The 13,571-nt window shown below is 41.1% G+C and overlaps 1 protein-coding gene across 3 annotated transcripts in view; it reads left to right on the forward strand.

The window, feature by feature from the left end:
• The window catches only part of PTPRM (protein tyrosine phosphatase receptor type M), a 943,724-nt gene that overhangs the window by 436,201 nt on the left and 493,952 nt on the right, over window positions 1–13,571 (forward strand). For all 3 annotated transcript variants that reach the window (XM_064294704.1, XM_064294702.1, XM_064294703.1), the window contains exons 6-7: window positions 4,126–4,300; window positions 9,841–10,134. In XM_064294704.1, the coding sequence (XP_064150774.1) occupies window positions 4,126–4,300; window positions 9,841–10,134 (469 nt within the window). The remainder of the gene's footprint in view (window positions 1–4,125; window positions 4,301–9,840; window positions 10,135–13,571) is intronic.

Below are 13,571 nucleotides of genomic sequence, written 5' to 3' on the forward strand. Positions count from 1 at the left end.
TAGCCTTTTACTTTCCTGACTGCTTAGCTCTGTGGTTTTAGGGCATGGAGTACAAACCTGTTAATTTAACAAAATCTCATTTTTACTATGGAACAGTTTTTCCACTGAAACTGTGATTTCTAGAGTCAGCAAAGATTTATTGAGTCCTATTTACTGTGCACTTGGCTATACAAAACGGGTAAGATATTACCTCCGACCTTGAGGACCTTATAGTCTGTTAGAGGAGAGAGAGATTACTACAGAAGAATATACTTTTTGTTGATTTTGTTTTCTAAATATGTTTGGAGTCCTTTCTGACCTCGTGGTCATTCCTCTTTTGCCATCTGTTACTGTGAGATCTGAAAAAAACATTGACCCCAGTTGGACTACCACACCTTTTCCTTCAGTCCATTTCGGTATTTACAGATGAGTTCACATCACTCCTTTGCCTCAGATTCCTTCCGTTCCTTGGCATCAGGATAAACTGTATTCCTCAACCTGTCATGTTCCTTGGTGTGGTCTGTCTTCTGCTTATTTTTATTCCTCGTCACTGCCATCCCTGGGAGTACTGCTCTAGCTGTGTGGAAGAAAGTGTGCTTGCTCTGTAGTTGATGCTGTCTCGGCTCTTGACCCTTGCAAGGCTCTTCTCTCTTCACTTCTCTTCCTTTACTGTCTAGCAGACTCCTGTGCCCCCTTCAGTTCTTGGCTCTCATACTGCTTCCTAGAAAGCCTGTTTTGACTGCCATTCTCCAGCTAGATTCCCTTTTCCAGTGTTCGCTAGGTTAGGTAGTTCATACTCTCTAGTGTCATTATTGCCTACTTGTCTCTTTTTCTAGCCAGACTGAATTCAGCTTAGGTAAGGGATTGTTCTTTTAACTCTCCGCTCCTGCATATGAAGAGTGTGTGTTTCACAGAAGATGTTCACTAAGTGTTGGTTGAATGAATGCTTGAAGCTATGCACATGTGAATGATTTAATATGAAATGACTTGCAGACTTTGAGCAAGACTTACAAATTCTGTGTGCCTGTATGGATTCTAAACTAATTGCCAGTTAGCTACTTGGTTTGTCCTTTCTACTTGCAAAATTTTCATAATGAGGCCAAATCCAGCTTTCTGTGTGGTTAAATACATGGGATTGAAAAAAAAAAGAAGTTTATTCCTGAGAGTTAAATATGAGTCATTAGAGTCATGTAGATTTGCTAGTTTGAGGTGGGATGTGTTTGATAGGATAAATCTGTGGCATGAAGACATAGTCGTTCTGAAGTAATGTTCTTTTCTCTCTCACTCTCTCTATGCAGATCTTTTTAAGGAGCTTTTCTTAAACTTGAGTGCAGTCTTGAATAGTTGTGAGAGACCAATAAGTGCATAATTTAAAATTCTTTTGAATAAACAGTCTTTTGAGATAGGCTTATTCTATTAGGAAAAATATTTCAGGATTACTGTAGAAGGATATTCCTGGCTTCATGCCATAAATACATACATACATAAATAGACCTAAAGTCTTTTTAACTTTTTTCAGTCGTTGAGGTTAAAGAAACCAAATACTTACAGATGTGAAACCTGCCTTTCATTAGGGTTTGCTTCTTTTCCCTCAAAGACCAGAGATTAGATTTTTCTGTTTGAGAAAGATTTAATTTTATAAAGTAGTAAGGCTATTTTTTTTTTAAGGCTAAGGCTAAGGTTATTACTTAAACTTAAAATTTGATTATTTATTTGGGGAAGAAAATGGGGGACTGAATGTATGAAATACAGCGAGGAACATTCCACCTATTACATTAATTAATAATGCTAGTTTTTGTTGTTTGTTTTGATTTTTAACCTCGTGATGTTCTCTGTCAGACCGAATTTAGGAGATTTAGTAGGAATAAACCCATATATGACGTATATGGGTGTATATATTCTGATTTATAACCTTTTAAGCAATTAACAAAGCTATTTTGGCAGATGATACTAAGATACCGTTGATGGAACTCTTCTTCCTTACTTCTGACATTTCCTTCCATGTGGAAGGGACTCTGCTAGTGAAACCCTCCTGACTGCCCTCTCACTTCCTGAAAGCTTTGGGTGTGCACAGCCCAGCCCCTTCCTCTTTGGGGGAACTAGTTGCTGTAGGAACCCTGTTTCTCCATCCTGTGAGTTTTATGGTGTACCCTAACAGATGGGGAGGCCTTGTGGTATTCTAGTGCGGCCTGTGACTGGGTGTGTGTGTGTTTAATTTGGGGCTCGGTATTATGTTTTTTTTTTTTTTTTATTATGAAGTACATTGTTACTGCAGACAAAAGCCATATCCTGCACTCTCAGCTTTGTCAGTGTTAAAGGTGACATCTTGTTGGTCTGCCTGCCCTTCTCCTTGAGTTGTTGCTTAGTAAGTCTGGGGCTCAGGTGGGGATGCGTGGTGCCTTTGTGGGTGCCTTTGTGTATATTCTTTAACTCCTCCCAATGACAGCGTGATGCTGTCATTGAGGTGCATTATCTCCTCTTGGGGTCGCCATGAGTTAGAAGCAACTTAATGACAACTAACAACAACACAGATAGGAAAGTGAGGGTCTAAGAAGAAAAATAATTTTGATTGACTAAGTTAAGTGTGGAGGCCTCTTCAGTCTAATTCCCACACCCGTGCCCGTTAGAATGCGCTGCCAATGAGATATCACAGATAAAAGATTTTAAAGGACTTTGCACAATGTAAATCACTAAATAATACGAGTGAGAGTTACTGTTTTGTAGCAGAGCCTTTTGATACCTATAGATAAAAACTTTTTAATACAGCTTGCAAGTCTTTGAATGCCTGGCTATTTGCCTACATTTGCCGGTTCCACTGACTGCCTTAACTTCATTTAAGACCTTCAGCTTCCTGGGTTGTTTTCCTCTGACTAAAATGCTCTTTCTCTCCTACCCTGCTTGTTTGCCTGGTTAACTCCTACTTACCTTCAGATCTGAGCTCATATGCCTCTTCCTCAGATTAGCTTCCCACAGCCACCATATTTAAAGTGGCCCACATTGTGGTTTCTGCTAGCCATCTAAGCTGTTTGTTCATAACACTGATCATCGTTGGTATAATATGTTCATTCCAAGCCAAAACTTCCACTAGACTGAAGCCCCATAGGCACAAAGCCATTTTTCTTTTGTTCACGACTGTGAGCTGAGTGCCTGACACAGAGACAGCACATGGTTGGGGCCCCCAAAATGATTGCTGGGTGAGTAAACAAATGGACAGTGTGCTTGGCAGCATGCATTAGCCTTAACGGCTTTGTCTATTTTTTCCTGCTTAATACTTACAAATAACATGTTAAAGATAGCCTCTTCCCTCCTAATAATTTAAAATATGTATATACAGAACTGATACCTATAGCCTTCTTTTTGGGCTTTAAACTATAGGAAGCATAGAATAGATTTTCAAGTGCATGTAATAAATCAAAAGCTTACTTAATTTATGGGGGTAGTAAGAGACGAAGCTGTCCCAGTGGTGGAACTGGTGGCGGTGGATCTTGGCTTTTCGTGGTCCTGGGAATAGGGGATGGAGAGAGAAACTTCGCGGTCGTCACATTTCAGTACCAACTGGTATTTATTAAGCATCTACTTCTGCTTTGTCTCATATAGCGAGCAGGAACATCATAAAGCCTGGCCCTAGTCTTCCAGGCCCTCAGCTGGCCTAGTGAGGACTGGCCTGATACAACAGGGAATGCTCTAATACCTAACTTAGGTTTTAAATGTTATTCTGATAAATTGCTTGTTTGTTTATATATAAAACGAGGTCAGTAACAGAGGAGGGTATGAGTTAATTTGGTTTCCTAGCCAAGCATAAAAATAAGAGAAAGTTATTAAAAGACCAAATGTTGATAGTTTGGAAGCAAGATCAAGAATTTTTGCATATGCTTTTCTCCCTCCCCTTGTTGCACTAATTTCCCATAATTAATACTTTGAAGGGGCAAAAAAAACAAGGCGTTTCCACACACTTTAAGTTTGCCTCGTTTGATCCTTCAAGTGTTGAGCGTGGCAGACCCCCAGTGTCCTTGCCTGTGTTCTCAAGGAATGATAACCCGTAAGTGATAAACAATTGAACCAAGGTCTGCACGAAAATAACATCTGTGATATTCTACTGGGAATCTTAGTGTTTCTTCTGTTCTCCCCCGCCCCCCTTTTACGCAGGGCGTTGACGTGCGAGATGCCCCCCTGAAGGAGGTAAAGGTGACTAACTCCCGGCGATTCATAGCTTCCTTTAGTGTCATGAATACGACAAAACGAGATGCTGGAAGGTACCGCTGCATGATTCGCACTGAAGGCGGCGTTGGGATATCAAACTACGCAGAGCTGGTAGTTAAAGGTATTCAATGTGTTTTAAATAGTCTATTAAAACAGATGCCTTAGACAGTTTTTAGTTCATTATTTGTTTAAAGCTCAGACTTATTCTTGTCTGTTTCTGAACAGCAGTTTGGTGACAGGCTGTATTGATGGATCACATTTTAAGTACAAATTTTGCACGTGAGCAGTATATTTGAAAAAGCGTATTTTATTTATGTTGGTTTAGTTGTGCACAAAGAAACGAATGTGCTCTTGGCAAGTTCTACCAACTCTATATACAGAGATTACAACCTATAAGTTTTGTTAAGGTATGAAAATTTCTTACTGATATAAAATCACTTAAAATGCAAATATTCACCAGAGTGTTTATGATAGCAGGGTGGTTAATAAAATGAAGCAGTGCCAGTATAAAAATGTTCAGTGATATTACACAAGCAGTACTGGTAATACTGTGTTAACATTCATAATGCTGCAATTAGCTCTATAACTATATTTTGCATGACTGAAACTTTGAGTCATTTACCTTCAAGAAGGTAGGGAAAGAGAAAAAAAAAAAGCAGAGGAGTAATAGAAATAAGTTCCTTTTAGCTGATTTTATGCCTTTTTTTTTAGTAGCCTGAGGAGTTTATAGTATTGAACTGCTATGGCAGTTTTTCCTCCCAGACAGAATAATTTGACTTTAGATGTATTGTGAGACACTTTTAGACAACTTGTGACAGGCGATTGCTACATCTTCCCAGGAAAACTGAATGATGGCCGCTTTTAATTTTTTTCCCTGCCATTTGTTAAATATGGGACGTAAAATCCATCTGTTCTGGATGGGCTATTACTACAATTCTATCAGCAAGTTTCTCCACGCAAGAGTGTTAAGGATTGCCTGGGTCCAAGTCCCAGAACCCCATATGTGGCCGTGGACCAGTGGCTTAGGTTCTCTGTGCTCCTCATCTATAAAGCAGATATAGTAGTGTTACCTATCTTACAGAGCTATGACAAGAATCAATGAAAAACGTGTGCATACAGTACGTAGAACAGGGCCCAGAGTAGGCAGCCAGTACATGTTAGGGCACGGTGGGCTGAGGATGGTGATGGGCGTGGTTCCTACTCTCTGATCCTCTATGTCAGTGGTCTTCACTCGGAAATTCACACACAACTACCTTGCCATGTTTTAAGAAATGTAAATGCCTGCCCCCAGCCCCCTCCCACTGCCAGGCCTTTATTAAACCAGACTGTCTGGGAACACAGGCTGTGTTATAAAATCCGTAGGTGGTCTGGGCACCTGCGTCTGTGGTGAAGCAAGACCATTAGCATTAAGGTGAATGTCAGTCACACATGGCCTATGAGAGAACACATTTTTCAGTGAGTCTACCTCAAGAATTATTAGTCTGAGGCAATGACTAACATTCAGTATAAGAAAGCACAAAGCAAATAGCTACTTGAATAATATGTTTTACCTCACTGGAATCTCGTATGTTTGGAGTTGTTAAACTTTAACTAGTCTGTCTGGATAAAATCTGCATTTAGGTTTAGTATCTATAACAAAACTAAAAACTACACATGGTAGCACAGCTCCCTGCTGATGACTTTCTGGAAGTGAGGCATCACAGTGAAGAACGTGGACCCTGCTTCACCACCAAGCCCAGCAGAGCAGCCTAGGTGTCCCCACAGCTGAGTTGTTTATTGTTAGGATTATATTTATTTTTTTCTCGGCTTAGTTCTTTGTTATTGCTTTTCCTTTTCTGATTTAAAGTCACTGTAATACTTCCCTGTTCCGGTGAGTGTCCGTGTTACAGAGACAGCATCCTTCACTCATGATCAGTATGATACAAATCTAGAAGCTTCTCTAAGAAGAGTTCATTTGTTGAGTGTCGTAAGTGAATCAGAAGTTTCTGGTCTACCAGGACAAGCATACATGCGAAAAATGAATGGGTTCTCATTCACATTTATACACCAAATTTTTCTATCCTGTAGGGTGGCTATGAGTCAGATTTGCAGGTTTATAACAGTGTAGTGGCATCTTGACTCATTGTGACAAAATGTCCAGGCACCTCTCCCATCTCCGTGCACTGCCACAGCCAGTGACAACTTCCATGCAGCTATGGCTCCAATCTACAATTTGACTTTTCCTCCCTTTGTGATTTTATAGTCATTTTTCCTATAGATTTTGTTTTTGAGAATGAGATAATGTGCTGGGTACTGTAAGTTTAAACCCAAAAACCCAGTTTAATACAGTATTATCTTGAGACAATTGCTTTAAAAGATACAATGACATTTTTAGGCCACCTATATATAATTTAATAATGATTTTATATATGCCATGTAATATTTGGAGGTTTTTTTTAATGCTTTACAAATGAAGCAACTAAAGTCCATGGTTTATAACTTTCTTAAGGTCACACAGTAATTTGATGCCAGCCCCCCAGATGAAACCCAAGTCATTTAGTTGTTAAACTGCCACTCTCATCTTTATTCATATCCACCACCCTTATAGGGTCGCTATGAGTCGGGATCGACTCGACGGCACGGGGTTTGGTTAGTTTTTGGTTTACCACCCTTATAACCAAGGATATAAAAATAGTTCATATAGTCTCCACAGTGCATGTGTGTTTGTGTGTGTATGTGTGTGTGTAGTGGGAGCCTTGGTAGTGCAGTGGTTAAGTGCTCAGCTGCTAACTGAAGAGTTGGCACCTTGAACCCACCAGCCACTTTGCAGGAGAGGGATGTGGCAGTCTGCTTCCGCAAAGGCTAAGCCGTTGCTGCTGAGTTGATTCTGACTCGTAGTGACCCTACAGGACAGAGTCAAACTGCCCCATAGGTTTTCCACGGCTGTAATCTTTACGGAAGCAGACTGCCACATCTTTCTGCTGCAGAAACACCTGGTGAGTAAACCGTGCACCTTTCAGTTAGCAGCCAAGTACCGCACACCAGGGCTCCTTTCCAAAAAGAGTACAACCTTGGAAACCCTATGGGATGGTTTACTGTGACCTGTTGGGTTGCTATGAGTCAGAATCTACTCAATGGCAACAGATTTGGTTTTGGTTTATGTATGTATGGAGCCCATGTGGTGCAATGATTAAGCACTCAGCTGCTAACCAAAATGTCAGTGGTTGGAACCTGCCATGCTCTCCACAGGAGAAAGATGTGGCAGTCTGCTTTCGTAAAGATCTACAGCCTCGGAAATCCTGTGTGTGTGTGTGTGTGTGTGTGTGTGCGTGTGTGCGTGTGTGTGTATGTCTATATAAATAAAACATACATATATCTAAGTATTGATACAGATGTGTAAGTTAGGCATCTGAATGTATATATCAATTGTTCTCATTAGTTTCTGACTCATGGCAACCCCATGTGTGCAGAGAACTGCTCCGCAGGGTTTTCCAGGCTGCAACCTTTTGAAAGCAGATTGCCAGGCCTGTCCTCAGAGGTGCCTCTGAGTGGGTTTGAACCAGCAACCTTTTGACTGATAGTTGAGCGCCTAACCGTTTGTGCCACCCATGGACATCTAGTGTGTGTCCGTTAGATTTATGTGTATGTGTGTAAGTTCTTTCCTTATTGACTTGGTTTTGAATTAGCTCTGTCATATCCTTTCACTTTCCCTTGAATTAAGAAATGTTTTTAATTGCTTTGTATCACTCTGTATAGATTGAGGTCATCCCTCCCTCCCTTCCTTCCTGTCTCCCTTTGGAAAAATTTATCCAAAACTTAAATATTGACTTATGCATATGCTGATTCCTCTGTAACCCAGAAGTCCTATGGGACTTCTCTCTTGGCTGTTTCTAGGTTCTCGTGGAATCTTTCATTTGATTTAACGTATTTGGTTCTTTTCTTATGGGGAATTAATGGAGAAAATATTGTGCAGACCAAAAAAAAAAGCCTTAAATTCACATCTTTTTAGGATAGTAGTAACAGTCTAAGTGAATTGGTGAATTGGTGGGATCACTGGGCTCTGTGGCCTTACCCCTGAGTTGTATTTTGAATGACAGTGCAACAACGCTTGCCAACTTTGCGACTTGAAGGTAATTAAGTGCTCTTTCAGCCTGGCTTCATTAATGCCTTAGGGTGTACTATAAAAGGTCCATTTCATATCTTGGTTCAAGGAATCTCCTAATGAACAAATTGATATTAAATCACTGTGAGTTAAGTCTGAACTGTTTAAAGAAATGAAGAGCCAGCACAAAGTTTTAGTTTATGAAGTATAAGAACAATATCTTAGTAAATTCACAGTAAATTTGTAGTTCCCCAAATAAAAGGTGATGTGACTTATTGACCTTTGGATACAAAAAAAAAAAGAACAGTGACACCCAGCCCAACCAAGGGAACTGATGCTGCTGTTTTCTTAATTTACTGATCTCGGGGGAAAAAGCTGGTATCATCTCAGGTGCAGCCCTCAGATGCTGCTGGCTGCTGCCAGGTCCTGTTCAGCAGGAAACATAATGGCTATCAGCGCGCTGTCTGCCATGGAAGAGGACGGCGGAAGTTGTAGCATGCAAGCCAGCATTTTCCAGTAACAGAAACGGGAATACACCAAAAAGGCACACACCACCCAAGGACACATTCCTGAAAAAAAAATTTGCTACATCTCAGGTGTTTCTGAGATGTTGATTCATTGAGAGAGAACGATGACATTTCGTACAGTGATCTTGTTTCCTAGTAGCACGTGTGGTGTGCCATTCATAGTGACATTGGCATCTGGAAGGTCTTTATCTGGTGCCTGGGAAGCCATTCAGCTAGCTCCTAACTAAACACTGTTTATAGTAAGTTTGTATATCTCTCCTTTCTCAGTGACCTAGAAAAAGAGACTTGAGTTTGAAACAATGAAAGGAACTTTCTTGGGTTGGAAAGAGTGCTTGCTATTGATTTCTGAGCTTTATCAAACTGAGCATTGTGTGCGCTGTGCTCCAGAGCTTCCTTTCTGTTCGCTGCTTTAATGATGCATTACTCAGGTTCTCAGAACAGCAGCAGTGGTGGACTTTTTTGGTCCACGCTGCTCAGTTCTCCTCCGGCTGAGTGAGTCCATTGTGGATATTTTTTGGGAAACGAGTCATCCTGGGAATGTGTTTATGATTAGATAAACTGAAACTTTATCTGTGTTTTTAAAGTCGTAATGTTGCTGCCATATAAATTCAAGGAAGCTGAATTTAGTGATGTGGAGAACTGGTGGCTCTGATGATCTTGAAGACATTCTCAATGAAGATCTTGACAGTGCGGGCCTCCGAGACCTTAAACACTGCCTCTGAAGACAGCGTCCACAAGTTACGCTCAGTGAAAACAAACAAACCTTGGTGTCTGTGTAAAATGGGAAAAATGGACACATCCTAAAATAAATTACTTTTTATTAACCACCTACTTAAACAAGCTTAGGTTTCTAGCGTGGTTTATTTTATAACTTTCAAAGTAGTAAAACCCTTTATCAGTATACCTTTTCTTTTTAACCTAAACAAAATCATTTGTATAAATTCATTCCTGAAATTTTAATATCTAGCATATTTTAATAATTGATGTATGTTTAGCTCTTTTAAAACTCTGGACAGCAGTATCTGAAAATGGCTCTCTGGTTTCCTGTTGTAGAACCACCTGTTCCTATTGCCCCACCTCAGCTGGCCTCAGTGGGAGCAACCTACCTGTGGATACAACTCAATGCCAACTCCATCAATGGGGACGGGCCCATCGTTGCAAGAGAAGTGGAGTATTGCACTGCCAGCGGAAGCTGGAGCGACCGGCAGCCGGTGGATTCTACAAGCTATAAAATTGGGCACCTTGACCCGGATACTGAATATGAGATTAGCGTGCTGCTTACCAGGCCTGGTGAGGGTGGCACTGGATCTCCTGGCCCAGCTCTTAGAACCAGAACAAAGTGTGCCGGTGAGTAGATGGAAACCCGTAACCAATGGCCATTATTTTTCCAGGTGCTGACTTGGAGCATTGGTGTTTATCAGCTGGCTGACACACTGCCCTCTGGCTATGTCAGCATCCTGTCTGTGAGCCAAAGCTCAGTTAGACTGCAAACCTTCACCTACCAGCCTGTGAGCTTTGGGACCAGTGACCTTGACATTTGGTGCCTCTCATCTTGCCTCCATGCCTTCCCCCCCCCGCCCCGATCCTTAATTTACACCTCACTCTAAATATCACATAGTTCACATAGGAATTGATCTTAAGGTTCAAATTATCTACTTTAATGATGTCTGCTAACAGGTCAGATCATCCTGACCTGGTCCCTTTGTTTTTTGTTCACAGTTAATGTGCTTTTAGCCTGGAGGGCTTTGGAATAAAAATTCCATTTTAGAGATAGCTTTAAAGCTGTGTTTTTATTGATGGCTATTTAATGTAGGGTCTGCTTTGCGAATGACATGGAGCCCATTTGTAAAATAAGCAAGAGTGATTTGTGGGCTGCATGAAATCTTTGAGTTCTTAGATGATAATGTTCTAATTGACTGTGCTAAACCGTCTTCAGCTTGAATAAGAGTAGAGCTGATGAAAAGAAAAATGTTGAGTCTTATAAAAATCAAAATCTGAAGAAAACTTCCATTAGAGGTTATACTGTTGTTTCTGTATGGCTACTTTCTGGGAGGAAGTAGAAAGAAGAAGTATATTGGGATACTGAAGCGCTCTGTTATCATTTAAGTGAAGAATCCTTGTAGTAAGTTTTAGGCTGAGGTGAGGCGATTCCATAAGTTTTTATGGTGTTAATTGATTCTTCAGGTAGTATGATTTCAGAAGACACATCAGTATCTTTCAGTTCTTTTTTTTAAGTTTTGAAAGTGCTCAGAGCACATTCTGATAAGAGCAGGAGAAAATTATTAAATCTTATCCTGTTATGGCTGTTTTGTTTTTTCTTCGTGATTTGAAGTATGCTTTTTTCCATAAGTTCAAATCTCTTGGAAAAATTCTAATTGAAAAAAAAAAAAAAAAGAGTTTTTCTTAGAAAAGGAGAAGGTGTTGTTTTCTTCTGTGGACATGTGCTATTGAGTGTGCTAACTGGCCTCTTTGGTCAGCCTCGCATGTTTCCCAGCCGAGGTACCATGCCCTCACGTCACCCTTAGGGCCGCAGCTTTGGGATAAGTGAGGCTGTTCGGGACTGATGAGGTGTGCAGCCCTGTTTCCAGGTTCTGAAGAGAAAGGAGTTTCATAAGGAGTGTTACCTCTCCAAACCCTGTCTCCTGTCTCTATTTAGTTGAGCAAATCCCTTTTTTGTTGTGAAATAATTTCTTTTATTATCACTTATTGTAATGCAATTGATATCTAATATATATAACTGTACAATATAGGAATTGCTTTGACATCTATTATGTATTTAATAACTTCCTTGTGAGGTCTTAAGATAGTGTAAGCTCTAGGTTACATACAGGGGAATTGAGGCCCAGGTGACCTCTTGCACCCCTGGGTGTGCCCTGTAAGAAATAAGCTTAGTCCGATTTTACTTTCAGGTTGCTTTAAGGTACCCTGTTTTGGTCATGGCAGTATAGGATTGCTCATTCTCTCCAGAAGAAGGTTAGATTTTATTGTTGAGATTGGAGAGCCACTAGCCACCCACCCACCGACTGTGTTGAGTCCTGTTCTTGTTTCACACATTCTGTCTGGTCTCTTGGGTTTGTGTCTGTACATTTTAACTCCTGACACAGTGGCTGGCTGGCTGTTCCCTGAACATAATGAATCCCTTTCTGTTTTGGGGAAGCTTATTTGATACTGCTGTATGGCATGTAAACACACAGCTTTCAAAGACACAGCACCCTCTCCTAATAGGTTGGCAGTTCTTTTTAGGAAATAGGGGTTCATATGCCAGCATGGTGCCATAAAACTTAAAGCTCAGCTAAGCAAGGGAGCCCAGTGGTGCCCCCACCTCTCCCCGTACCTGTCTGGCCTACAGGTGACACTGCTTATGGCAGTGGGAGAATCAAAGTTAGAGCTTAGATGGGGAGGCCTGTGAGGTGGGCGAGGAAAGTGAAGTCGAATGAGCCTTTTGACTGGATGTGGAAATATATTCCACCCTTTCTGACCTGAGGCGTTTGAAGACACCTGCAGCTAGGACTGGTAAAGTAAAGAAGATAGGTGCCATCCACTGTGTTGCTAGTTGCCATCGAGTTAATTCTGACTATAAACTGGAAAGTTTAATATTGGCCCCAAACTATTACTCAGATGGAATGTGAGCACTTAGGTTCAGAAAGAGAAAGTTATGGGTCTCATAAAACTGGGGTGACTGTAAACATTCTGCAGAGGTAAATGGAAAATGCCCTTGACCAGGCTTGACCAGTGGATGCATCTAATAGGGTGGTAGTAGGAATAGATGTAAATCACCCTCTGTGGTTTCAAAAGCCAAGATACCAGCGAGGAATTAAAGTCATAAAATTGAGCAGCAGCGTATATAAAAAAGGGATCGTGGATTTTGCTTACATGCATGTGAATCATATTATATTAATCAGCAATGTGATGATGTTGCCTCATGCCCACTCCCTCTACACACACACACACCACCCCCTGTCCAAAAAAAAAAAAACAGCCTAATCTTAGGTTGCATTAAAGAAAGCAGAATGCTCATGTTGAAGGAGGTGGTAGTCAGGTCCTACCAGTGCAGTTTGCCTCCACTCCAGACACAGTATTTACTTCTGATCTCTGCATTTTAAGAGAGACAGCACAAAGTAGACTGTGCAAGGGAGAGCAATGAGGATAGGAAGGTTCTGGAACCTTGCTCCACCAAGGAGGAAGGGTAGAAACAACTGAGGAAGGGGTTGGGGAAGAATAGGGTAACTGTACAAAGTTGCTAGGAGCTGAGCCATGAATAGTGAGTTTTTGTGGCTGATCGGTTTAGGCGGAACCTGACAAGGCGATTATAGTCATAAGAGGTTTGGTCTGGTTGAGCTTGGAGATCTCTTCAACATGAAGACTGATTCGTTGGTTGTTCTCTTTCTAATGAGGTGATTGATAGTGTCCTACCTGATATTCTTTCAGCCTCATCTTTAGGTTTTCCTTGTCCAAATGCTCCATCATCATGCTTACCAACTACGGCTCTGCAGGCCAGGGGAGGCCTGTAATGACATGGTCAAAACCTGCTCAAAAGCGGGAAAATTGTGAGCTTTTTTCAAAGATCAGTTCTCATTCTAAGACTTCCTGCCTGGTTTTTGTGCTAAAACATCACTTCTTTTATGAAATGATAGTGTCAATAGGTGCTAAAGAGTCAGGAGCCAGACAGCCTGGCTGGGATCCTGGCTGCGCACACCAGTAAACGTGTGACCTTGGTAGACTGCTCACATCCTCTGGGCCTCCGTGGCCTCTTCTTTCTGTCGGGGTGAGAGTAATATGCATCT

This window comes from Loxodonta africana, chromosome 11 (genome assembly GCF_030014295.1).
Source record: "Loxodonta africana isolate mLoxAfr1 chromosome 11, mLoxAfr1.hap2, whole genome shotgun sequence".
NCBI lineage: Eukaryota > Metazoa > Chordata > Mammalia > Proboscidea > Elephantidae > Loxodonta > Loxodonta africana.